This window comes from Brassica napus, chromosome A9 (genome assembly GCF_020379485.1).
Source record: "Brassica napus cultivar Da-Ae chromosome A9, Da-Ae, whole genome shotgun sequence".
Lineage (NCBI taxonomy): Eukaryota > Viridiplantae > Streptophyta > Magnoliopsida > Brassicales > Brassicaceae > Brassica > Brassica napus.
The window spans coordinates 29,289,548-29,317,280 of record NC_063442.1 but is presented as its reverse complement, the minus strand read 5'-3'; the positions used below and the strand labels follow the sequence as shown (position 1 = coordinate 29,317,280).

Here is a 27,733-nt window from a genome sequence, read left to right as displayed (position 1 = left end):
GCTGTTACTGTTTCGCTTTTTTTTTTTTTTTTCAGATTGGAATTAATTTTATCAATTTGTTATTTACCTGCAGTACAATCTTTTTCATGGTTGCAATACAATAAACGAGTAATGATGGAAACGGTAACAATTTACTGCAATTTGTTACTCCGTTTATTTGCAGTATATCTTAAAACTGATGAAGCGGTAATTAACCACCTTTTGTTAGTCAGTAGACTTTGTGGTACTTTTCTTGCAAGCGAAAAAATATTTTAATCTTACGTTTGACTACGAAACTGTTACATATTAACAGAAATGTATACATGTAAAATAAATGTATCATAGAGTTGATTTTAGTTAATCAATTAGACGGCAGTGAGATGGAGACCGGCGAATGGAAAAGATGAGGATGAGACATTGAAAGTGGTCATGGTTCCATCAACTCCAATGTGGCTCAAGTGCTTCACGTCCGTTGGAAACCCTATCTCCATCTCCGCTTCTCTTTCTTCCCTCTCCTCCTCTTCGTAACCTGGTCACGTAATGCATGTTAAAGGTAAGTAAAGCATGTGTCCCATATTTATAGATTCAAAGCAATATCACCAAATATTAAGAAGATGATGAATCTTGTGACAAGTTTAATACCGTTTTATCCAAATAGTATATAAAATTACATATAGTGCTATCCTTAATGATATGAAAAGATAAATAGAGTAGTAAGTAAAAAGGATATACAAATGAAAAAGTGAGAAAAACTCTTGAAGCTTCGAATTATTTTGTCTGAGATATTTGCATTGTTGTTATCCATCTTTGTGTCTTCTTTTTGAACCAAGAAGCCATTATCCTCACTTTCATCTTTTCATTAGAAAACCAGAAAAGGACAAACAAAGAAAAATCAGATAACAAATTAAAGGGAAAAGAAAAAAAAGAAAGTACAAGATGTGGTGTGAGAAGAAGCAAGGTACTTTTGATGAGTTGGTTTGGTTTCTTGTGTTGACGTGTAGAATCAGCCACGGCGACGCTAGATTGCTTCGAGCACCCAAACGAAAACGGCAATACCACACATCGCTGCATCCGATCTTTCATCACTTCTTTTTTTGGATGCTTCTTGCTATCCTCGAAATGTATGAAATGATGGAAAATATTGGATTTTGGTAGGAGTTTTTATTTGCAATCGTATATGGCTTTGTAAGCAAGTTAGAATCATTCATTCCTTGAATTTGTTTCTTGTAATTCCTAACCCAATAGAACAATAATAGACAGAGAGAGAGTCATTATTGAGTATATTTGAGGCTGCTTTTAGTTGGCCAACAGTGCCACTTAACCTAATTTCTAGATTAAACATTTAGGATTACCCCCATCCTTCTCAGTTCTCACCTTCCACTCTTTGTTTCTCCTTATCTAATCAATAATATCAATCTTCGTAAATTTAATCAATACCATAAGTAGACTACTAATTGTCTCCCCTCACACACCTTAAGAGGGAAACACGCCTGCGTCTACACTAAACCTATGCCAACTTTTCATCTATATGAATTTACACACTACTAAGGTTGCTACAAAACGGACTGGTGACCAAGCCTGCAAACTGGTAAACCTACTTAGATTCGTCTTGATGTGTACTACAGACCCACACGCATATGCTTTCTCTCTACCTTCGAATTTCCAACACTCGTAGAAAGAGTTTTTGATTCATCAGATCAATAATATATTGACATTTCAACCGTTTCTGTATCCAAACAAGATTGAATAATAGTCGAAGAGTTTCTTTTTTTTTTTTTTCCTCAAGAGTCTGGTCCTCTCTTGTAACAGAAGCCACTACTTTGTGGGCATTAATTTTAGAACTAACTCTTCCAACTCTATTTCAGAGAGATAAAACTTCTCCCACCTAAAGTAAAGTATATTTTTAATAAGCGTTGATCCAACTATTCATTTGCAGCGAAGTTCATCTTTAATATAATAAATGTCGAATTCCCCCAGATGCATAAGACATAAGGAAGACTTTTAGTTGGTGTAGTAGATAAGCAAAACTAATAATATAAATGATGGCGCCTTACACCGCATAATTTACATAGTCGCAGTGGAAAAGAAGGAAGAGGGCAGACCCGTGATTCTGCCACACCTTTAAAACCTACAAGAAATATTTCATTCTTTCGTCTCTCCTCATTGCATTATACACAGCTTGTACCTGTCAAACCAATCACAACAAAACTTCTTTTTATCAAACCAATCTTCATCTCCAAACTTTCTCTCATCGTCTATGCTAATTTGGGTTTGAATCCATTTGCTTCTTGTGCCTATTTACTCATTTGCATATCTGTCTGTATGTCTGTGTGTGTGAAAGAGAGATAGAGAAACAGAGGGAGGAGGGAAAAACCTGTTCGCTAGAGACAACTCGAATAGGGCCAATATTCACCGACACATATTTGCCTTTGCTTGATAATGTCTGCTTTACACAATCCTTTGATGTGGAAAAAACAGATTAAATAATTAGTAGGATTCTTGTGTACTCACTCAGTCTTAAAATTGCTTGAAAGATATTAAATGAAGAGATATTTTTATCTTATTCTTTAATGAAATATGAAGGAACAAAAAGTTAGCAACTAAGCTACTGCACAAGACTAAGCATATGACCAAAGCAAGAGAACAAAAGTAAGGCAGAGCAGTGTGCATACAGGTTTCAGTTTTATACACGTTATGCTTGTAATAATCAAGTCTGTACATTCCAAGAAACTAGCAGAAATGTCTGTTCCCATACATAGAACTATAGCTGAAGCCAATCAAACTGAAAACAATAGTTCACACTTCACAACATAAGATAATATATATATATATATATATATATATATATATATATATATAGCATCTCTGCTTCTGATAATTATAAATTTTGGAACCACTAACAACATCAATTGCACATATCAGGGCACACTAATCTCCAAAATGACTTCAGAAGAATTATGATAATAATAATAAAGAAAAGAAATCCTACTTTTAACTACTAATTATATCTCCTCTAGAATTTAATCGTGTAGAAGTCTAAATCATCATGAGGTATCTGCACAACACAAAGTAGTCTAGTCCATTGTTATTGATTTTGCGTACTAAAGTAAAGGACCAATGTTAAAAAGCTTGATGCTTTTCAAAGAAGTGAAACACTAGACAAAGAATTGGTGTAAAATCAAGAAGCCACATAATGCAATAAATGCCCACCACGACTCTAGATAGAGAAACATTGATTCAAGTCGAGCTAGCAGGATCCCATATCCAGATTGGTAATCAGAAGCTTTGAAGATGTGTACAAGATACATATGTAGAGGAAAAGCAAAATAATACCTCAGGAATTTGACGTTCAATAACAGATTCAACAGCAACAACCATAGCATGCACAAAGTCATCGCCACCAGTCCCGATTGCAGTAAACCCTCTATCTGTTGGGTATGTGTTCACCTGACAAGTAAAAACAAAAGCGCTCGAGTCAGCCAAACATCTTCTTTGAAAAAATATTAATGAATGCATTCCAAATCTACACCACCACATAGTGTTTGAAAGGGGAGACTCTAGTAGATAACTGACAATAAAAGTAGAAAGAGAATACCTTTTGGTCAAGTTCGAGCCAGTCTTGCGCAGAATCATCAGCGACAGTGCCTCCAATTATCACATTAGTAGTTTTGCCAACTCTCCCATCAGTCTTTGACACTTCTGCATCAATCATCCCATCAGCATGAGAAAACAAAAAGATAAACTTAATTATTAAAGCCTAAAAATAATATAAATTTCGATCCAAGCATATCGCTACCGAGATAATCAAATCCATTTCTCGGCCAAACAATCACTCAAAAACACGAGTGTTACTAAAAGAAGAAATTAGGGAATCAAGAACCTGAAATGGCCTTGAGAACAGCTTCTTGAGGCGGTCCTTGCTCGGATTGGTCGTTATTGAGAGTGCAATTGAGACGAGGGAGACGGTCGGGCACAGAGGCAAAACCACAGAAGCTTAGACTCTTTGGCGCCGGGAACAAACCGTGGACCGGAACAGACGCGGAGAGAGAAGGAGGGAAGAAGAAGCATCTGCTTGCGGCGGAAGCCCGACGTGATTCCGATATGAAAACGGAGCGTACGATCGTTTTGCAAGCCATTTTTATTTCAAAGCTTTTGACGGGGAGATGAGACGAGACGGGAAGGATTTTATAAGGGATGAGGGATAAGGACACTTATGTCCCTCTAATTAATTGGATTGGAGGATTGCATATATTGTTACTAGGCCTTGGGCGTTCCAGATTTAAATTTCCTTAAAACATATAGATAACAGTTTCAGTTACACTTCCCTTGTTTGGGCTTAGAATTCTCTCTCAAAAAAGAATCATTTCTTATTTGGGTGGAGCTTTGGTTTTATAACCCGGTCGAAAACAACGCTTGTAGTTATCTAAAACACCGCTTGGTTTTATCTTTATCCGATCAATCTTCTTAACTTTTAAAAGTTCCTGGCTTTATCGGTGGCGCGTGAAGATCAATCTTACTTCATCTCATGATGTCGATTGCGATGGATAAGGCGATGTTGGCGTTATCTCTAGAGGAAGAAGACAAACCCTTTCAGATGCCAAATCTTCCTCAATTCAAATCTTCTGAAAGAAATTCGCGAAGTTTAATTGGAAGGATTTTGAATCCGGATTGTCAGAAGGTTTCAACGGTTATCCTTGATATGCCGCGGCAGTGGCAGAAACAAGGGAAAGTTCGTGGTGTAGCTCTATCGAGAGAACGGTTCCAGTTTATATTTGATCATGAGCATGATCTGTTGGAGGTCTTGGAAAAAGGGGTACATACTTCTAATGATTGGACTCTGGTCTTGGATCGATGGATGGAGTTTCCTCCACCTGATTATCTCCAGTATATCCTAGTCTGGGTTCGAATCCGGAATATACCTGTCAATTATTATACAGAGGAGGCTATTACAGCTTTGGGAGAATTAGCGGGAGAAGTGAAGGTAGTAGCTTTTGATCCTGACAAACCCCAACGAGAAGATTATGTTAGGGTTCAAGTTCGTTTGAATGTCTCAAGACCGCTGAGAACGTCTAAAGTTGTTAATCTTCCGGAAGGGGGAACATCGGTGGTTTGTTACAACTATGAAAGAATCAGAAAACGATGCTTTGAGTGTCAGAGCTTGAACCATGAAAAGCAAGTCTGTCCTGTTATAGTTGGAAGAAGAAGAAATCAATCAAACGAAAGGAGGGCTAAGGCTATGGAGGACAGGGAGATTGTTCAGCCTGTGTTGAAAGAAGGTGATCCTCTTTTTGGGGTTCTAAGGGAAGAGCAGGTTGGGTTTTGTAAGTTAACTGGTAGATGGAAGATTTCTCCAGAAGTTTTAGAAGAAATGCGAAGATATCTGTTATCATCATCTGAAGCTGACAAGTTGGTGAGAATTGAAAGGGTTAGATCGTCTGTAGCTCAAGCTGAAAGTAATCCAATATCCCAAAAGACAGTTCTTCGTCTGGAAGAAGCTCCCGTGTTTACAAAGCAGTTAGACAAAGGAAAAGGAATTGTGTTTGATTTTGATCTTAACTCTCCAGGGGATGCGTCACATAAGGTTGTGAACCCTACAGAAAAGCTAATGGCGTCAGCTTTTAAGGCAGGAAGTAAGGGCAGTGCTTTTGAAAGATTGGGCGACCTAAGTTTGGGGGATATGGGTGATAGAAGGAGGGTTGAGGAAAGGCCTATGGTTTATGCTCCTGCTCCTTTTTCCTTGGTGTCTGGAGGCGAGACTTCTCAGTCTAAAAGTGATGTTGCAGACTCTACGGAATATGATGCTTGTCATTTGACTAGATCATCCGGGGTCTGTCAACAGAAACAAAAAGTGAGAAGAAGACCCTATATAAGGAAAAGGCAGGAGCAGAAAGCCAAAACCTCGCCAGTTCTGAATGTTTTGTATGGAGAAGGATCGAGAAGTGAGAAGATAGGGAGCAAGAGGAAGGTTTTAGTTGAGGATGATCGTGGATTCAAAGCTGCAAAGCTAAAGGAATCAAGGGTGATCCCGTTTGAGGGATCGCCGCAGCCAAGATGAGCATAATCAGCTGGAATTGTCAGGGTCTGGGGCGGCCTCAGGGTCTGACAATTCCTCGCCTAAGGGAGATGCGTAAAGAACATTTCCCTGAGGTGTTGTTCCTAATGGAGACTATGAATTGTAGAAACGTCTTGGTGGATCTTCAGGTTTGGCTGGGGTATGATAAGGTTTTTACGGTTGATCCTGTTGGTCATGCGGGGGGTTTGGCGGTTTTCTGGAAAAAATCTGTTAATATCAAGTTCCAGACTGTGAATAAAAACCTTTTGGACTGTTTAATACAGCTAGATTCAGTCTCTTTCTATGCGTCCTGTGTATATGGTCCTTCGGATTGGAGTAGTAGATGCGACTTGTGGGAAAGGCTCTCCCGCATTGGAGTAAATAGAAAGGAAGGTTGGTGTGTCTTCGGGGATTTTAATGATATTCTGCATAATGGGGAGAAAGTGGGAGGTACATGGAGAGCAGATGAATCTTTTGAGCCTTTTAATCAAATGATAAAAGCTGGAAAATTAGAGGCACTTCCAAGTCATGGTGATGGTTTTACATGGGGAGGAAGAAGGGGAAATTTGTGGATCCAATCTAGGCTCGACAGATGTTTTGGGAACAGAGCTTGGTCTCAGAAGTTTCCTTGCTCAAACCAGCTCTTTATGGCTAAAACAGGATCAGATCATCGTCCTGTTCTTATTAAACTTATTGAGCCTCAAGAAAGTTACAGAGGATGTTTCAGATTTGATCGAAGATTGCTGGACCTAGAGGGCATCAAGGACAGTGTCACCGATGCTTGGCAAGTTGAGGTCGGTAGTAGAATGGGAACGGTTTCGTCCAGATTAAAAGCATGTAGAAAAGCTCTAAGTACCTTGAAGAAAAGATCAAATATGAATTCAAGGGAGAGAATCAGACAATTGGAGTTTGACTTGGAGCAACAGCAGTCGTCGCATGATCCCTCTGTATATCAGATTCATGCTTTGAAAAAAGATTTGGTAAAAGCCTATAGAGATGAAGAAATATATTGGTGGCAGAAAAGTAATGAGAAATGGATGTATGCGGGGGATCGAAACACTAAGTTCTTTCAGAACTCTGTAAAGGCGGTCAGGGCTAAGAACAACATTGAGAAGCTTTTGAATGACAGAGGAGAGGAGGTTTTCTCTGAGGCAGCCAAAGGGGATGTGGCTATTGATTTTTTCTCCAAACTTTTTAAGTCATCAAATCCTAAGCCTTTTGATAGCTGGTTCCAAGGCATGGCTCCAAGGGTAACGGATCAAATGAACTGGTTTCTGAATAAACCAGTGACAGCTGAAGAGGTGAAGGAAGCAGTGTTTTCTATTAACCCTTCTAAAGCCCCAGGGCCAGACGGTATGTCAGCTTTGTTTTTTCAGAAATTTTGGTCAGTCGTGGAAGAACAAGTGGTCAATGACGTTCAACGGTTCTTCATATCAGGGGTCCTCCCTAAAGAATGGAATTATACCCACTTGTGTCTAATCCCAAAGATTCCTGATCCAAAACTGATATCAGATCTACGGCCTATCAGCCTTTGTTCGGTGATTTATAAGGTCGTATCTAAGATTATAGTGGCCCGACTAAAACCTTGGATGAATAGATTGGTGGGTACTACTCAATCTGCCTTTGTGTCTGAGAGGTTATTATCATATAATATCACTATTGCTCATGAGTTAGTTCACTCTCTGGGTTCTTCTGCTCGCATTGGAGAGGAATATATGGTGGTAAAAACTGATATGTCGAAGGCTTATGATAGAGTAGAGTGGGGCTATCTTCGGGCTCTGCTATGTGCTTTGGGCTTTCAGATTAATTGGGTGAATAGAATTATGACATGTGTTTCAACAGTGTCGTATTCTATCTTGATTAATGATCAGCCTCATGGTTTAGTAGTGCCACAGAGGGGTTTGAGACAGGGAGATCCGCTTTCTCCATTCCTGTTCGTGCTCTGCGCTGAAGGCCTCTCACATCTTTTGATGAAAGCAGAGGAGGAAGGCTCGATAACAGGAATGAGTTTTGGTGATCATGGACCTTCGGTCAAACACTTGCTTTTTGCTGATGATTGCTTGCTGGTTTGTAAAGCAAATGAGGAGCAAAGTGATCATTTGTTAAGAGTTCTTCATAGATATGGAGAGGTGACGGGCCAAGTCATCAATCCTACCAAGTCTTCAATTACTTTTGGGAAAGGAATAACAGAAGAGGTTAAGAGTAATGTCAGAAGAAAGATGGGGATTGAAGCGGAGGGTGGAGCTTCTAAGTATCTTGGTCTTCCAGAATCTTTAAAGGGATCAAAGGTTAAGCCCTTTGCTTACTTAAAGGAGAGAATGCTTTCAAGAATCTCAGGTTGGCATGCGAAGACCCTTTCTCAAGGGGGTAAAGAGGTTCTCCTAAAATCTACGGCTTCTGCTCTGCCAGTGTCAGCAATGTCCTGTTTTAAAATCCCAAAAACTCTCTGTGACAATTTGTCGTCTGCTATGGCAAGTTTTTGGTGGAGTTCATTGGATCATAAAAGAAAAATACATTGGATAAGCTGGGAGAAAATGTGTTTGCCTAAAGAGCAAGGTGGCATGGGATTCAAGGATTTGGAGTGTTTTAACCAAGCCCTGTTAGCCAAGCAAGCATGGAGATTAATTCATTCTGATGATTGCTTGATGTCCAGGGTTACGAAAGCAAAATATTTCGAGAACGTTGATTTTGCTACAGCTCCATTGGGCGCAAAACCTTCTTATGCCTGGAGAAGTATTTTATATGGACGAGATCTACTTTCAAAAGGTCTCAAACGCATGGTTGGGAATGGAAGAAGTTTGAAGGTTTGGACGGATCCATGGTTAGAGGATGAGGAAGGAACTTGTAGACCTCCGATCAGAAGGCAGAGGGTATTTGATGTGAACCTGATGGTTTCGGATCTCATTAACCCTCAGACTAGAAGATGGGATACAATCAAACTAAATGAGCTTTTTGTTCCTGCTGATATTGCTATTCTTCTCCGAAATCAGCCGGTGGTTTCAGATGATGATTCATGGCTGTGGAAACATACTAGGAATGGTCTTTATTCGGTCAGAACAGGGTATGATCTTGCCTTCTCTGTTAAGAATAAGGCCATTATCAATCAACAGAATATTCAGCCATCCTTAAATCCGTTAAAAGCTCAGGTTTGGGGGTTCAAAGTATTAACCAGAGTGTTCAAAACGATGCAGTCTTGGTAACAGATAAGAAAGGAAAAGGCAAAGTGGGCCAAGCGGATCAAAAGCCCAAACGAGAAGAGAGCCCACGCGCCATCAATGTGCCCGCGCAACGGATTTATTCAAAAGGAGAAGAAGAGGACAAAATAAAAGGACAGAGGATGACGAAAGAGAGTGGAAGCGTTAATGGCTTGAAGCTGTACAACAAGTTTACAGCCCTTGATATGGTGGACGATCAAGATTGTTTTACAGCTGTCTGAGGACACTAGGGTTTAGGGTTTCACCCAAACCACTATATATATCTTGCTCTTGTAATCCCTTAAAACCAAGTTGAATGAAATGCATTTTCAATAATCAAAGCATCATCTTCTTCAGTTTACAAATCTCTTTATGGTATCAGAGCTATGGCGATGGAACCTTACACACCGCCGACTCTAGACATCGTCAACTCAGTCACCGTCAAACTCACAGACAAGAACTACATACTATGGAAGCGTCAGTTCGAAGCATTCCTCAACGGCCAAGGCCTCTTGGGGTTTGTCAACGGCTCCATGCCTCAACCTGTCGCCACCATCACCGTACCTAACATCAACGGAACATCAACACCGGTACCTAACCCAGACTCAGCACTTTGGTTCCAAACTGACCAAGTGATACAGTCTTGGTTACTCGGTTCCTTTTCTGAAGACATTCAAAGCGTTGTGCTCCACTGCACTACGTCACAAGAGATCTGGCTAACCCTAGCAAGCCACTTCAACAGAGCCACCTCATCCCGACTCTTTGAGCTGCAACGCAAACTTCAGACAACATCGAAGCAAAACAAGACTATGGCTGACTATCTCCGGGACATCAAAGCCATATGTGACCAGCTCACCTCAATAGGTAGTCCAGTACCTGAGCGAATGAAGATCTTTGCTGCTTTACTAGGCTTAGGGAAGGACTACGAGCCCATAAAGACTAGCATTGAGGGAGCCATGGATACTGCTCAAGCTCCAACCTTTGAAGACATTGTACACCGTCTGACAGCATTTGATGACCGCTTGCAAAGCTACAGCAGCTCAGACACGGCAGTAACTCCACATCTAGCCTTTCACACCACCAGAGGAAGGCCTTTCTTCAACAGAAACAGAGGAAGAGGTCGCAATGGAAGAGATTTCTTCTCCACCAGAGGACGTGGCTTTCCGCAACACATATCTTCCGCATCATCCTCCAGATCCTCTGTGTCCTCTGATGGTGACTCAAGGCCTGTATGTCAGATCTGCGGGAAACCTGGTCATGTAGCTATGAAGTGTTGGCACAGATTTGATAACTCGTATCAGCTAGACGAGATGCATAATGCTCTAGCGGCTCTTCGCATATCGGAGATATCAGACGGAGCAGGACATGAATGGTTTCCAGACACTGGAGCCTCAGCCCATGTCACCAACTCCCCGATGCACCTCCAACAATCTCACCCCTACAATGGATCAGACTCGGTTATGGTTGGTAATGGCGAGTTCCTGCCAATAACACACACTGGCTCTACAAGCATAGCATCTTCCTCGGGTAAGATACCTCTGAAGGATGTTCTTGTTTGTCCTAATATAGCCAAGTCATTACTGTCTGTATCCAAAATTACTACAGATTATCCTTGTGGGTTTGATTTTGATTGTGATAACGTCCGTGTTTATGACAAGGGAACCAAGAAGGTTCTTCTTCAGGGAAGAAACAGTAACGGGTTATACAAGCTAAGGAGTCTAGCAGATCATGCTTTCTTCACCATCAGACGTGTTGCTGCCAGTGATGAAGTGTGGCATCAACGGCTAGGACATCCCAACCCTCTTATCCTTCAACACCTATCTTCAACTAGGACCATTATGATAAATAAGAGCTCCAAGTCTCAGTGCGCTGCGTGTAAGCTTGGCAAGAGTACAAGGCTACCCTTTGAAGCGTCGTCTTATGCTGCTACAAGGCCTCTGGAACGTATCCACTGCGACTTATGGGGGCCAGCACCAGTAGCTTCAGTCCAAGGGTTTCAATACTATGTAATCCTTGTAGACAATTTCTCTAGATTTAGTTGGCTGTTTCCTTTAAAGAAGAAATCAGATTTTATGTCTGTCTTTGTTGCCTTCCAAGCTCTTGTTCAGAATCAATATTGTACTAAGATTGGCTCTTTTCAATGTGATGGAGGAGGAGAGTTCATTAGTACTTCTTTTCTGCAACACTTGGAACTGAACGGGATTAAGCAACTCATTTCCTGCCCACATACCCCCCAGCAGAATGGCCTTGCAGAGAGAAAACACAGACAAATTACAGAAGTAGGGCTGTCACTTCTGTTCCAAAGCTGCGTGCCTCACAAGTACTGGGTAGAAGCGTTTTTCACAGCCAACTATCTGAGCAACCTACTACCTCACAGTGCCAAGACTGAAGCTACAAGCCCACATCAGATCTTACACAAGCGAGCTCCTCAGTACGCTCTTCTAAAAGTGTTTGGATGTGCATGCTTCCCAACACTCTGGGACTACGCAAAGAACAAGTTTGACCCTCGAGCACTCAAGTGCGTATTTATGGGATACAGTGACAAATTCAAAGGTTACAGATGTCTACTTCCAACAACCGGGAGAGTTTACATCAGCAGGCATGTCACATTTGACGAACAAAGCTTTCCCTTCTCAAATGACTACAGACATCTTATCCCCACTCCCCAAACAACACTCATGACAGCTTGGTTCCGAAGCCTACCTCCTATAATAACAGAGGTCACAAGCTCATCAAGCTCAAGCGGGTCATCAGGGTCAGACAGGACAACTGATACCTCAGAGGACTTTGGTAACTCTCAAGCTATACAGTGTCGCCTGAGGATTCAGAAACCAAGACAGATAAGTGAAACTAATACTCCTTTAATCACCACGGTGTCAGCTCCTTTACAAGCGTCAGGAAGCACACGAGATCATACTGGACAAACTGTATCAACAGGAGAAGCTAGTAGCAGCAGCAGCAGTCAAGAGACAGAACAAGCTCCAGTCAAACACAACATGGTAACTAGATCCAAATCAGGAATAGTCAAGCCAAATCCGAAGTATGCTCTCCTCACAGAACATACAACTCTAAAAGAACCAAATTCAGTGGCAGAGGCACTACAACATCCAGGCTGGACAGCTTCAATGCATGAGGAATATGACAACTGCATTGAGACTAACACATGGTCGCTTGTTCCAAAAAGTCCAGACATGCATGTTCTGAGCAATAAATGGCTTCATCGAATCAAGTTGGGATCTGACGGCACTGTCAAGAAACTGAGATCAAGATTGGTAGCACAAGGATGTGGTCAAGAGGAAGGCATAGACTACTGGGAAACGTATAGTCCAGTGGTGAGAACCGCAACAGTAAGACTGATTCTACATACAGCTACTGTCATGAAGTGGAGTATAAAGCAGATGGATGTTGCTAATGCATTCTTGCATGGTGACTTAACAGAAGTGGTCTACATGAGACAGCCAGCAGGATTTGTGGACAAGACTAGACCTGATCATGTTTGCTTACTACACAAGTCACTGTATGGTCTAAAACAGAGCCCGCGTGCATGGTTTGATAAATTCAGTTCCTTTCTCTTGGAGTTTGGATTCAAATGCAGTGTGAAAGATCATTCTTTATTCATCTATTCAAAGGGAAAGAATGTTATCATGCTAATATTGTATGTCGATGATATGCTAATCACCGGGAACGCTTCAGAGATTCAGCAAAAGTTCTTAACCGAAATCAACAATCAGTTCAGAATGAAGGACCTTGGACAGATGGAGTACTTTCTTGGAATTCAAGCGAAGTTCCATGACTCTGGTCTGTTTCTCTCACAAGAAAGGTACGCACTAGACATGCTCGCATCTGCTGGAATGAGTGAATGCTCTGACATCAGCACACCACTTCCCATCAGAGTTAACAAAGTCCCTGATCAAGACAAACTGTTCACGAGTCCAAGCTACTTCAGAAGTCTAGCAGGGAAGCTTCAGTATCTCACCTTAACAAGACCAGACCTGCAGTTCTCGGTGAACTATATATGCCAGAAAATGCATGCTCCATCGCTCTCAGACTATCGCTTGTTGAAGCGCTTTCTCAGATACATCAAAGGAACCATCGACTATGGAATTAACTTTGCTCAGGACACAGACTTCACGCTCAGAGCCTACAGCGACAGTGACTGGGCGGGTTGTCCGCACACGCGTAGGTCGACTGGGGGATTCTGCACATTCCTCGGAAGCAACATAATCTCATGGTCATCCAAAAAAGCAACCAACGGTATCCAGAAGCTCCACAGAAGCAGAGTACCGATCTTTATCAGAAACTGCATCGGAGCTCAGCTGGATATGCTCAGTTATGAGAGAGATAGGAGTTCCGGTACTGGTCACCCCTGAGCTCTACTGTGACAACCTCTCATCTGTTCATCTAACTGCGAACCCTACTTATCACAAGAGGTCGAAGCACTTCGAACTTGACTATCACTATGTTCGTGAAAGAGTTGCATTAGGAGCTCTGGTAGTTCGTCATGTCCCGGCCTATCTTCAGCTCGCTGACATCTTCACCAAGTCGCTACCGTATGCTGCTTTCGATGATCTGCGTTTCAAACTTGGCATTTCACAACCACCAACGCCAAGTTTGAGGGGGACTATTAACCAGAGTGTTCAAAACGATGCAGTCTTGGTAACAGATAAGAAAGGAAAAGGCAAAGTGGGCCAAGCGGATCAAAAGCCCAAACGAGAAGAGAGCCCACGCGCCATCAATGTGCCCGCGCAACGGATCTATTCAAAAGGAGAAGAAGAGGACAAAATAAAAGGACAGAGGATGACGAAAGAGAGTGGAAGCGTTAATGGCTTGAAGCTGTACAACAAGTTTACAGCCCTTGATATGGTGGACGATCAAGATTGTTTTACAGCTGTCTGAGGACACTAGGGTTTAGGGTTTCACCCAAACCACTATATATATCTTGCTCTTGTAATCCCTTAAAACCAAGTTGAATGAAATGCATTTTCAATAATCAAAGCATCATCTTCTTCAGTTTACAAATCTCTTTACAAAGCTCCACCGAAGATTAAAGTCTTCATGTGGAAAGCTATTTCAAATGCTTTAGCGGTTAATGATTGTCTGGCAGAGAGGGGAATGAAATGTGATGAATGTTGTCAGGTGTGTGGGTTGGTGAGTCTGTCAATCACGTTCTATTCTCCTGCACCTTTGCCAGGCAAGTCTAGGCGATCTCAGGTTTTCCATCACCACCTGGAGGATTTAGTGACAGCTCTCTATTTCAGAATATGAAATATCTATCTTCAACTTTACAAGATAGCTCACAGGTGGTAGAAATTGTTCGAGTCTTCCCTTGGACGCTGTGGTATCTATGGAAGAATAGAAACTCTTTGTTGTTTGAAGGGTTTCTCTATGATAGCATCCAGATTTGGAAGAAAGCAGAGGAGGAAGCTTCGCTCTGGTTTGTAGCTCAATCATTGGGATCAGAAGGAAAGGGAGGAGGGGTGGATTCAGAGCAGAAGAGAGAGGTTAAATGGAAGAAGCCACCAAGACATTTTTTCAAATGCAATATAGGTATGTCTTGGTCGAAGACAAAAAAGGTGGCAGGAGCTGCGTGGGTGCTTCGTGATTCAAATGGGGTGGTGTGTTTGCATAGTCGTCGAGATTTTGGATCGGTGGGATCAAAAGATGAGGCTTTCTTTTTGGCTTTTCTATGGTCATTAGAAAGTATGATCAGTCATAGGATCTTCAAGGTTCACCTTGCGTTTGAAGGAAGTGTCTTGGTTAATGCAATAAATAGACCAAAAGCTTGGCCTTCCTTCAATTTCAAAGTGAAAGAGATTATGATGTTGTTCGGGAATTTTTTGGAGTGGAAGGTTATGTTTGAACTTCCTGCAGCTAATAGGGGAGCGCGACTAATAGCTCAGAGTGTTGTGAAGCAGAATAGGTTTCAATCGTATGTTGCGTTGGGGCAACCAAGGTGGCTTTCGGGTTTGTTTGAAATGGAACGTGACTGTAGATAGTTTATGATCTGATTTTCCTTTGTAACGGTTCTTCAAATTTTTGATATTAATGGAAATTTCAGATGGAAAAAAAAAAAAGATAACAGTTTCAGTTTGGTTTCTTGCCAACACTCGTAACTCGAACGAACTGTTATTAAATCATTAATTAAATTTCTAGCAATATAAATTAAAGTATCTATACTTAGTTGAGTCGCACTACACAAGACAAAACTGTTTAACACAAAACTGCCAAATGCGACCAGGTCGCATATCAAATCATTATGCAACAAGATCATCAATCTTCCAAGAACTGTGATTCGTAAAAAAACATAATCGGAAAGGGAAGATGATGACCCTTAACCTTGCCTATTCTTTGGAGCTTTACTTGTCAAATTCTTACCGACAGCTTAATTAATTAATCATCTATAAAATAAGATACTCTCATATAGAAATCGTGAACACCTTGAGTTCGTGCCACAAAACAAAACATAACTAACCACGTAGATAAAGGAAATCAAATATCGATATGGAGTAAGAAAAGACATCCTAGATTAAGTAAAAATAAAAATAAAATTTGATGGAGGTGTACACCAAGCAAAACAAAACCATAGTCACAGGGCTTAGGACCGCTCTGATTGGAAAACGTGAACTAGCGGACATTATTTCCTTTATGGAAATGGCTATTATCTAGCGGGAGGAGGAGGAGGGCCAAGGGATTTAGCCATGCCAACCCAAGCAACAATCCCAAAAGCGAGAATGATCCAACCACATACATCGTATGTGAAGTCATTGTTCTTCTTCTTATTCTTCTTCTTACCACCCTGCATACACCAAAAAAGCAAGGATATTATAGCTATTCTCTTCATTTGTACGAAACCAGCACATCAAAGAAGCAAGGATATTATAACTTACGCCAGCATTTGATGAAGCTGAGGGACCTCCTCCTCCTCCACCACCTCCACCTAGTGACTGCTGCATCGTCCCATTCCCATGTATGTTCATATGCAGCCCCGGAGCCTAATAATTCACATATACAGAAGAAAGGTGTGTCAAACGATTGTTATCTCTTATTAACACAAACATCGGATCTGAAGATGAAAAAGTTGAAATAGTAAGTACCCTTGCTGTAACTTCCAAGGACTTGAGGTACATCTCATTACCTGGATCCTAAGATACAAAACATTAAAACAAAAACAAGAGATTAAGGAGTTTGTCTCACACCACACTCATAAAAGATTCAACAGTGAAGATGAACACCTCGTTTTCAGCTCTTTGGAAATAATCAGCGGCTTTATCAAAGTGAACTTTGGCTTCATCGGTATCAGGGGTGAGGAAGGCGTGGGCAGTGTAGGCGTTGCCAAGACACCAAAGAGCCTGATGCTTCCCTGGATTTAATGTCAACACCTCTTCCAACTTGGAAACCGCATCTACAAAGAAAAAAATCAATTCCTTATATTTAATTTTGTTTTAACGCACTTTGCTTCATAATCTGTAAGAAGGCGAACAAGCTGATACCATTTAACATGAGCTTTGCCTCGGGAATAGACTGGAACTGAGCAAGTTCAAGCAATGCTCCACCCCACTGCAGCAGATTCTGCAGAACAAAATAATCAAAGCAATCAATCAATCAAGTAATCGATCTCCATACAAGTATCAAGAACGATAAATAAATAAGAGGAGGAGGAGACAAGTGGTAGGAACCTCGGAATCGAGAGGATCCTTAGCGTACTGAGCCTCGCAAGCTTTGCGAGCGTGCTCGAACATCAGAAGCCTTTCAAAGTCGGCGGCAGAGAACTCCATCGTGAGATGCCGGTGGGAGGGGACAGCGAGAAAGAAAGAGAAAAGTTAGGGTTGGGAGTCTTTCTTGTTGTGTGAATTATTACAAGATCACCACGAAACCAAACCAAAGACCTTCGATTGTATACAGCCGCCGCCTTCCTAGTCGTCGTTAGATGAAGTATTGTATTCTAATTGGGCTTTTTGTGGACTTTTCTTGTTGGGCCTTTTGATGCTGTCTTTGATAAACCCACTACTACTACTACAACGTTTTCATATGTTACATTTTTTACACTTGCAATGTGAGATAGGCAATGCTTTGAAACCCGACCCGGACACTGAATCGGATAATTTATAGGGTCGCCGGATTATTGGATCGACCGCCGACGAACCGCAAGTTAATAAATTAAATAATTTTGTTATATAATAGTATATTAGCTATTGAAAATATAAGAAGTCTTTCATGTTTTTAAAACCATTTGGAAAAATACTTAATTAACTTTAGTTTTATTTTTTTCACATACAAAATATATTTAAAATAGACTATTTAACAATTTTGTAACAACTTAAGAGTTATGACACAGAATAAAAAAATATCAAAATTTAAAATTTATAAGTATTTAAATGTCTAGTATGAATAATAACATTAAACGTTAAATCCAAAAGAAAATATAAAATTATAATAAATTATCGATAACAAAAATAAAATAATGCCAAATTATATCAACTAGTTTTTTTAATAGATTCAAATAATCCACATGATCATATGATCTTTTTGTTTTTGAAAGAAACTAAAAACTTAACTCTAATTAGAATACAAAACATATTCTAATAATATAACTGAAAATTCCAAAAAAAAAAATATATATATACATTGGAAACGTCAGAATTATAGCATCTGCTTCCTTGACTTCCCTAATGACATTTCCCTTATCTTCTGGTCTATAAATGTTATTAACAGAGACATCAATAGAAAAAAAAATAACCATTATGTTTAAATATAAACTTATCCACGTAACATTATTATATGCATCCCTTAATGATGTCAATATATACACAAATCATAATAAACATTTACGTCAAATAAGTGTCGATAAGAGTAACTAGAACATCCTCAGAGCAGTATTCAGAAGGTAAATTTGTATAAGGTAACAGAGGAGTGATTCTAGGATCAGGATGTTTATGACCAGTTTATGTAGCCATGATCAAACTTGATTCCCTAGTTCTTTTCTCACCAACCACAATGATTCTTACCGGCTTTGTCGAGCCATGAGAGTCTCCCAAACCAAAACCACTCATCATCTTAGTTGGAGTATCTGTACCCAGCCCTAAAAACAACGAATTGACCTATTGGTTAAATTTCATGCATTACTTAGCAGAGATTTATGATATTACAAGTTTACGGGTCTAAATGGTGACACCCTTGAACTAAAGGAACGAGAGGGAATATTAAGTTCCTATAGTTCCCTTTTCTTTTTACATTCACTAGTAATTTTTGACATAAATGGACACACACATTTCCTCTTTGTTCATCTTTGTATATGGAACGATAAAACAAAAGTATTCCCTATCAACTTTGACAAGGAACTAAATGGAAAATAACAAAACTTGGTAAATATCTATTAACATGAACTGGAAAATTAACATTTTCATTAATGATCCACGTCCATTTCTTCTATTATATATGAAAAAATATATTCTTTCAACCTAACCTAAACAAGCGTCTAGAGTTTTACCGTCAAGACACACACACTTTTTTTTGTCAAACAAAACAAAACACATTTTTATTACAATTTTTAAGAGAGTTCTATATCATAACAAGATTTATATGGAAAATAACATAATATTTTGAATGTGTCCATTAGATATTATGTCATGTTCAGAAAACAATAGCATATCACGTCGTGAATGTCAATCCAATGGTGAGGCAAGAACCACGACCGGTAGTGGAACAGCTTGTAAAAGGACATATATCTATGTTTACAATTTTTTCTTTCTAAGATTGTTTTGTTATGCTATAAACATGTGCATTGAATATAATATATCAAAATTCTTCCTGTTTATTTTCTTTTTGTTTGCTTATATTAGTCGATATTTTTAATTTTATTTTGATAGAATTACTTTGGAAAATTTAAGATTTTTATAAATATTATAAGTATTAATTATGAAGTTTTAAACATATTTTTGATATTTTTAAATTTTATGTTAATATTTTTAAAGCACTGTACTCTCAATGTAGCAACTCATTAGTTGGAGTATCTTGCATGTCACTCTCTTCATGGTTAATTTTGCTGCGTGCAAATAGAAAGTCTACATTATATTCAAATTCTGCGCTCTTTTGAAAGTAGAAAAAGTTACCTTTCAGGTGCAGTTTCAAAAAAAGATTTCATCATTTGAGGTCCCAAGTTATCAAAACGGTGATAGACTCTCCTTAAGGATCCAAGAGCTCCATCTGTCAGCTCAACACTCTGCACAAAAACCAAATCACAACAGCAGCAAATAATCACAATAGAGTTATATTTCTAAACATGTTTAACTGATCAGGCATGCATTTGAATGATGAATAAGGAATCATATCATTGTTGTATCTGAATGTCCTAAGCATAGTCCATAACTTTCTGAGTTATCTATCTATGATAAGCATTGTGATTAGAACCAAGAAGTCATCTACTGTGAGTCTGTTTTCTTTGACTCCTACAGGACACAGTTCTTGAACAGATTTTATTAATGCTTTACTATGAGAAGGCATCAATGGTATACCGAAGCAACGAGCATTAATATGATTTAACATGTCTTCACTGAGAGTGTAATCATTGTCACATGCATAGAGTTCAAATATACGTTTCAAGGCAGAAACACATCGAGGCTTCAGTGAATTGGTTACTTGATCATATACTGGTCTAAATGGAAAATAATAAAACTTGGTAAATATCTATTAAAATAAACTAGAAAATTAACATTTTCATGACTTGCTTCTATTAGATATGGAAAAAATTATTCTTTCAACCTAACCTAATCAAGCGTATAGAGTTTACCATCAAGATGCACACACTTTTTTTTGTCAAACAAAAGATACACATTTTTATTACAATTTTTAAGAGAGTTCTATATCATAATAAGATAAAGATGGAAAATAACATCATCTTTTGTATGTGTTCGTTAGATATCATGTCATGTTCAAAAAAACACTAGCAAATCACGTCACCGACGTCAATCCAATGGTGAGACAAGAACCACGACCGATGGTGGAACTCCTCGTAAAAGGACATATATCTATGTTTACAATTTGTTTTTCTAAAAAATGTTTTGTTATGTTATGAACATATGCATTGAATATTAGGATATATATCAAATTGCTTCCTTTTTATTTTCTTTTTGTTTGTTTATATTAGTCGATATTTTTAATTTTTTTTGATAAAATTAATTTGAAAATTTTAAGATTTATATAAATATTATAAGTATTCATTATGAAGTTGATTTGACATATTTTGATATTTTTAAATTATATGCTGATATTTTTAAAGCACACTACTCTCAGTGTAGCAACTCATTAGTTGGAGTATCTTGCATGTAACTCTCTTCATTGTTAGTTTTGATGTGTGCAGATAGAAAGACTACATTATATTCAAATTCCGCGCTCTTTTGAAAGTATAAAAAGTTACCTTTCAGGTGAAGTTAGAGATTCCATCATTTGAGGTCCCAAGTTATCGAAACGGTTATAGACTCTCCTTAAGGATCTAATAGCTTCATCTGTCAGCTTAACACTTTGCACAAAAACCAAATCAGAACAGCAGTAAATAATCACAAGATGTTTACCTTATCAAAAAAGTGTCGATAAGGGGAACCGGAACATCCTCAGAAAAATATTCAGAACGTAAATTTGTATAAGGTAACATAGGAGGGTTTATAGGATCAGGATGGTTATGACCAGTTACTGCAGCTATGATCAAACTTGATTTCCTAGTTCCATTCTCACCAACACAACGATTCTTACTGGTTTTGTTGAGCCTCCCAAACAAAATCCACTCATCATTTTAGTTGGAGTATCTGTAACCAGCCCTAAAAACAACGAATTGACCTATTGGTTAAATTGCATGCATTACTTAGCAGAGATTTATGATATTACAAGTTTACGGGCCTAAATAATGACCACCTTGAACTAAAAGAACGAGAGGGAATATTACGTTCCTAATAATTCTGTTTTCTTTTTACATGCACTAGTAAATTTTTACATAAATGGACACACACAATTCCTTTTTGTTCCTCTTTGTATATGGAACGATAGAACAAAATTATTCCATATCAACTTTGACAAGGAACTAAATGGAAAATAATAAAACTTGGTAAATATCTATTAACATGGACTAGAAAATTAACATTTTCATTAGTGATCCACATGCATTGCTTCTATTATATATGAAAAAAAATATTCTTTCAACCTAACCTAAACAAGCGTTTAGAGTTTTACCGTCAAGACACACACACTTTTTTTTGTCAAACAAAAAATACATAATTTTATTACAATTTTTAAGAGAGTTCTACATCATAACAACATTAAGATGGAAAATAACATAATTTTTTGTATGTGTTCGTTAGATATTATCTCATGTTCAAAAAACACTAGCATATCATGTCGTGGATGTCAATCCAATGGTGAGGCAAGAACCACGACCGATGGTGGAACAGCTCGTAAAACGACATATATCTATGTTTACATTTTTTTCTTTCTAAGATTGTTATATTACAAACATGTGCATTGAATATTAGCATGTATATAAAATTTCTTCCTGTTTATTTTTTTTTGTTTGCTTATAATAGTCGATATTTTTAATTTTATTTTGATAGAATTACTTTGGAAATTTTAAGATTTTTATAAAAATTATAATATTAATTATGAAGTTGATGAAACATATTTTTTTATATTTTTAAATTATATGATAATATTTTTAAAGCACAATACTCTCAATGTATCAACTTATTAGTTGGAGTATCTTGCATGTTACTCTCTTCATGGTTAATTTTGCTGCGTGCAGATAGAAAGACTACATTATTATATTCAAATTCCGCGCTCTTTTGAAAGTAGAAAAAGTTACCTTTCAGGTGCAGATTCAAAGAAAGATTCCATCATTTGAGATCCCAAGTTATGGAAACGGTGATAGACTCTCCTTTCAGGTATGCGTTTGAATGATGAATAAGGAATCATCTCATCTACAAGTCTTATATCATTGTTATATCCGAATGTCCTAAGCATAGTCCATAACGTTCTGAGTTTTCTATCTATGATAAGCTTTGTGATTAGAACCAAAAAGCCATCTACTGTGAGTCCATTTTCTTTGTCTCCTTCTGAACACAGTTCTTGAACAGATTTTATTAATGCTTTACTACGAGAAGGCATCAATGGTATACCGAAACAACGAGCATTAATATAAATTAACCTCTCGTCACTAAGAATGTAATCATTGTCACATGCATAGTGTTCAAATATATGTTTCAAGGCAGAAACACATCGAGGCTTCAGTGAATTGGTTACTTGATCATATACTGGTCCGATAGGGTGCATAGCCGTTATTTGCGCTTGCACAAAAACCGCTTGAACCTGCACAAAAAAAAATCAGTTTGGTCGTTTTCAGACATAAAGTATAGTAAAACTTTGCAATGCTTAGAGTGTGAGATCTCACTCACAAGCCAACTGATATCAGATAGCCTCGAAGCAGACCACTCAATGCATATCTCGATTTCTCGAAATTGTTGCCTTATAGCTATGGTTATTTCTTCATTGTCGATTGGATTATGTTCTTTTTGGATAATACTATAACATGTGCTACTACGATAGGGACTCTCACCTATGTAATATAAGGGTCAGAATACAAACATTTAATAAGAAAAAGTTACAGAATTGATTGATGAAGACATAAGAAAGAAGCTAAATTGAACCTTTAAATGTCGAAACAGAAGAAGCCAATATTCACTCAGACGGTCCAAAGTTTCTAGTCTATCCATTACAAAAGAACTATTGCATCTTCTTGCTTGACTTCCCTAATGACATCTCCCTTTTCTACTGGTCTGCAAATGTTATTAACAGAGACATCAAAAGAAAAAAAACCCATTATGTTTAAATATAAACCTACCCAAGTAACATTATTATATGCATCCCTTAATGATGTCAATATATACACAAATCATAATAAACATTTACCTCAAAAAAAGAGTCGAGAAGGGTAACCAGAACATCCTCAGAGCAATACTTAGAAGGTAAATTTGTATAAGGTAACAGAAGAGGGATTCTAGGATCAGCATGGTTACGAAGAGTTACTGCTGGTCAAACTTGATTTCCTAGTTCCTTTCTCACCAACCACAACGATTCTTACCGGTTTTGTCAACCCATGAGAGTCTCCCAAAAAAATAACCACTCATCATCTTAGTTGGAGTATATGTAACCATCCCTAAAAACAATGAATTGACCTATTGGTTAAATTTCATGCAGAGATTTATGATATTACAAGTTTAAGGACCTAAATGGTGACCACCTTGAACTAAAGGAACGAGAGGGAATATTACGTTCCTAATAATTCCCTTTTCTTTTTACATACACTAGTAATTTTTTACATAAATGGACACACACAATTTCTCTTTGTTCCTCTTTGTATATGGAACGATAGAACAAAAGTATTCCCTATCAAATTTAACAAGGAACTAAATAAAAAATAATAAAACTTGGTAATATCTATTAACTGTGAACTAGAAAATTAACATATTCATTAGTGATCCACGTCCATTGCTTCTACTATATTTGAAAAAAAATATTCTTTCAACCTAACCTAAGCAAGCGTCTAGAGTTTTACCATCAAGACGCACACTTTTTTTTTGTCAAACAAAAGATACAAATTTTTATTACAATTTTCAAGAGAGTTCTATATCATAACGAAATTAAGATGGAAAATAACATAATTTTTTGTATGTGTTTGATAGATATTATCTCATGTTTAAAAAACACTAGCAGATCATGTCGTGGACGTCAATCCAATGGTGAGGCAAGAACCACGACCGATGGTGGAACAGCTCGTAAAAGGACATATATCTATGTTTACAATTTTTTCGTTCTAAGAATGTTTTGTTATGTTATAAACATCTGCATTGAATATTAGCATATATATCAAATTTATTCCTTTTTATTTTCTTTTTTTTTGCTTATAGTAGTCGATATTTTTAATTTTATATTGATAGAATTACTTTGGAAAATTTTAGATTTTAATAAATATTATAACTACTATTTATGAAGTTGATTTGACATATTTTGATATTTTTAAATTATATGTTAATATTTTTAAAGCACACTACTCTCAATGTAGAAACTCATTAGTTGGAGTATCTTGCATGTCACTCACTCTCTTCATGGTTAGTTTTTCAGGGTGCAGATAGAAAGACTACATTATATTCAAATTCTGCTCTTTTGAAACTATAAAAAGTTAACTTTCAGGTGCAGTTTCAAAGAGAGATTCCATCATTTGAGGTTCCAAGTTATCGAAATGGTGATAGACTCTCCTTAAGGATCCAATAGCTTCATCTGTCAGCTCAGCATTCTGCACAAAAAACAAATAAGAACAGCAGCAAATAATCACAGTATAATTGTATTTCTGAACATGTTTACCTGATCATGCATGGGTTTGAATGATGAATAAGGAATCATCTCATCTACAAGTCTTATATCATTGTTGTATCCGAATGTCCTAAGCATAGTCCATAACGGTCTGAGTTTTCTATCTATGATAAGCTTTGTGATTAGAACCAAGAAGCCATCTACTGTGAGTCCGTTTTCTTTGACTCCTTCAGGACACAGTTCTTGAACAAAATTTATTAATGCTCTACTACGAGAAGGCATCAAGGGTATACTGAAGCAACGAGCATTAACATGTTTTGACCCGTCGTCATTTAGAATGTAATCATTGTCACGTGCATTGAGTTCAAATATATGTTTCAAGGCAACAACACATCGGGGCTTTAGTGAATTGGTTACTTGATCATATACTGGTCCTATAGGGTGCATAGCCGCTATTTGCACTTGCACAAAAACCGCTTGAGCCTGCACAAAAAAATCAGTTTGGTCGTTTTCAGACATGAAGTATAGTAAAACTTAGCAATGCTTTAGAGTGTCAGATCTCACTCACAAGCCAACTGATATCAGATAGCCTCAGAGCATACCACTCAATGCATATCTCGATTTCTCGACGTTGTCGCCTTATAGCTGTTGTTATTTCTTCATTGTCGATTGGATTATGTTCCTTTTGGATAATACTATAACATGTGCTACTACGCTAGGGACTCTCACCTATGTAATATAAGGGTCATAAGACAAACATTTAATAAGAAAAAGTTACAGAATCGATTGCTGAAGACGTAAGAAAGAAGGAAATTTAAGCTTTTAATTTCGAAACAGAAGAAGCCAATATTCACTCAGACAGTGCAAAGTCTCTAGTCTATCCATTGCAAACGTTAGAACTATTGCATTTGCTTCCTTGACTTCCCTAATGACATCTTTCTTGTCTTATGGTCTGCAAATGTTATTAACAGAGACACCAATAGAAGAAAAAAAACCATTATGTTTAAATATAAACCTACCCACAGAACATTATTATATGAATCCCTTAATGATGTCCATATATACACAAATCATAATAAACATTTACCTCAAAGAAGTGTCGATAAGGGTAACCGGAACATCTTCAAAGCAATATTCAGAAGGTAACTTTGTATAAGGTAACATAGAAGGGATTCTAGGATCAGGATGGTTATGATCAGTTACTGCAGCCATGATCAAACTTGATTTCTTAGTTCTTGTCTCACCAACCACAACAATTCTTACCAGTTTTGTCGAGCCATGAGAGTCTCCCAAACCAAAACCACTCATCATCTTAGTTGGAGTATCTCTACCCAGCCCTAAAAACAAAGAATTGACCTATTGGTTAGATTTTATGCATTACTTAGCAGAGATTTATGATATTACAAGTTTACGGGTCTAAATGGTGACCACCTTGAACTAAAGGAACGAGAGGGAATATTATGTTCCTAATAATTCTATTTTCTTTTTATATACACTAGTAAGTTTTTACATAAATGGACACACACAATTTCTATTTGTTCCTCTTTGCATATGGAACGATAGAATAAAAGTATTCTCATGGAAAATAAATGGAACAAAAGTATTAACTTTAACAAGGAACTAAATGGAAAATAATAAAACTTGATAAATATCTATCACCATGAACTAGAAAATTATTATTTTCTTTAGTGATCCATGTCCATTGCTTCTATTATATATTAAAAATAATTTTTTTAACCTAACCTAAACAAGCGTCTAGAGTTTTACCGTCAAAACGCACACACTTTTTTTGTCAAACAAAAGATACATATTTTTATTACAATTTTAAGCGAGTTATATAACCTAACAAGATTAGGATGGAAAATAACATAATATTTTGTATGTGTTCGTTAGATATCATGTCATGTTCAATAAACACTAGCAGATCCCGTCGTGAACGTCAATCCAATGGTGGGTAAGAACTACGACCGATGGTGGAACAGCTCGTAAAAGGACATATATCTATGTTTACAATTTTTTTCTTTCTAAAAATGTTTTGTTATGTTATAAACATGTGCTTTGAATATTAGCATATATATCAAATTTCTTCCTTTTTAATTTCTTTTTGTTTGCTTATATTAGTCTATATTTTAATTTTATTTTGATAGAATTACTTTGGAAAATTTAAGATTTTTATAAATATTATAAGTATTAATTATGAAGTTGATTTGACATATTTTTGATATTTTAAAATTATATTTTGATATTTTTAACGCACACTACTATCAATGTAGCAACTCATTAGTTGGAGTATCTTGCATATCACTCTCTTTATGGTTAGTTTTTGCGTATTTCTTTTACCATATCGCTGCGCGGAACCTTGACCCAGCAAATATCTGATTGGAGCATCAAACAAAGACTTTCGAAAGAGTGTGGATCCGATATGATACTTCCTTTATTGGTCCATCTATACCCTAACCACTATTGGTTATGATACTTGTCATTTTCTATACGCTTTTCAACCTAGGACTAACAACATACTTGTTGGTAACCTTACCAATTTGGTACTCCATGGAAACTGTTGTAACAATGATTATTTTCTTTTAAAAATTGTGTGAAATCATATCGCTTTTAATCTACTCTATTAAAAGAAGAGTACACATTAGCATTAACTTTTACCTCATGAGTTATTTACACTAATTGCCATTGAAATTTATCTTTTCATTAAGGGTATTTTTGTCTTTGACTAATGAATCAATCTAATTATTTTTCTGAAATAATATATTTTAACAAAATTTTGCTTTTTCAAAAATTAGGCAGCAAAAGATTTTTCTCAAGTTTTTTTTATTTTCAAAGGGAGATATGGAAAGGTCAAAGTTAATCAAAACGATAGTTTCAGTAGGATATCTTTTTACATATTTTCTGGTTTTTATTAGAGGAAAGAATGATGTGATGTTAATTCATTGTATTTTTAAGCTTCTATCATGGAAATAGGTAAAACCCATTATCTTAATATGTTTCTGATTTATTTACAACACTTAACATATATACTATAAATATGATATATATATCACGTTATGATAGTTTTTTTAAGAACAAGTGCTTCCACTATATAAAGTGTTATAATATCAATATATAACCATATTAAATGTTTTTCTTTAAATAATAAAATTAATGTTTG

General features: G+C 37.3%; 4 protein-coding genes and 1 pseudogene across 5 annotated transcripts; 1 reads left to right on the top strand and 4 right to left on the bottom strand.

Moving 5' to 3' along the window:
* Positions 1–247: 247 nt before the first annotated feature.
* Positions 248–1,447, bottom strand: LOC106367325 (CRIB domain-containing protein RIC2). The gene is made up of 3 exons (XM_013807074.3): positions 942–1,447; positions 712–831; positions 248–508 (listed from the first exon to the last, which is right to left on the bottom strand). Exons 1-3 carry the CDS (start codon positions 1,060–1,062, stop codon positions 345–347), a joined length of 405 nt encoding a protein of 134 aa, XP_013662528.1. The 5' UTR covers positions 1,063–1,447; the 3' UTR covers positions 248–344.
* Positions 1,448–1,908: 461 nt separating this feature from the next.
* Positions 1,909–4,194, bottom strand: BNAA09G27930D. Of its 2 annotated transcripts, none has more exons than XM_013807071.3 (5): positions 3,860–4,194; positions 3,575–3,678; positions 3,313–3,426; positions 2,354–2,437; positions 1,909–2,164 (listed from the first exon to the last, which is right to left on the bottom strand). In XM_013807071.3, exons 1-5 carry the CDS (start codon positions 4,113–4,115, stop codon positions 2,108–2,110), a joined length of 615 nt encoding a protein of 204 aa, XP_013662525.1. In that variant the 5' UTR covers positions 4,116–4,194; the 3' UTR covers positions 1,909–2,107. The 2 variants fall into 2 exon arrangements, with proteins under 2 accessions (XP_013662525.1, XP_013662526.1); XM_013807072.3 differs by having other exon boundaries at positions 3,575–3,675; positions 3,860–4,184.
* A 325-nt stretch (positions 4,195–4,519) lies between these two features.
* Positions 4,520–6,034, top strand: LOC106363223. Its single transcript, XM_013803004.1, has one exon. It carries the CDS (start codon positions 4,520–4,522, stop codon positions 6,032–6,034), a length of 1,515 nt encoding a protein of 504 aa, XP_013658458.1.
* A 9,590-nt stretch (positions 6,035–15,624) lies between these two features.
* Positions 15,625–17,156, bottom strand: LOC106367320 (mitochondrial import receptor subunit TOM20-2). Its single transcript, XM_048740139.1, has 6 exons — positions 16,902–17,156; positions 16,716–16,794; positions 16,458–16,627; positions 16,320–16,367; positions 16,113–16,217; positions 15,625–16,021 (listed from the first exon to the last, which is right to left on the bottom strand). The coding sequence occupies exons 1-6, from the start codon at positions 16,998–17,000 to the stop codon at positions 15,884–15,886; spliced, it is 639 nt and encodes a 212-aa protein (XP_048596096.1). The 5' UTR covers positions 17,001–17,156; the 3' UTR covers positions 15,625–15,883.
* A 214-nt stretch (positions 17,157–17,370) lies between these two features.
* LOC106363222 lies at positions 17,371–25,884 on the bottom strand (annotated as a pseudogene).
* Between the last annotated feature and the right edge of the window lie 1,849 nt (positions 25,885–27,733).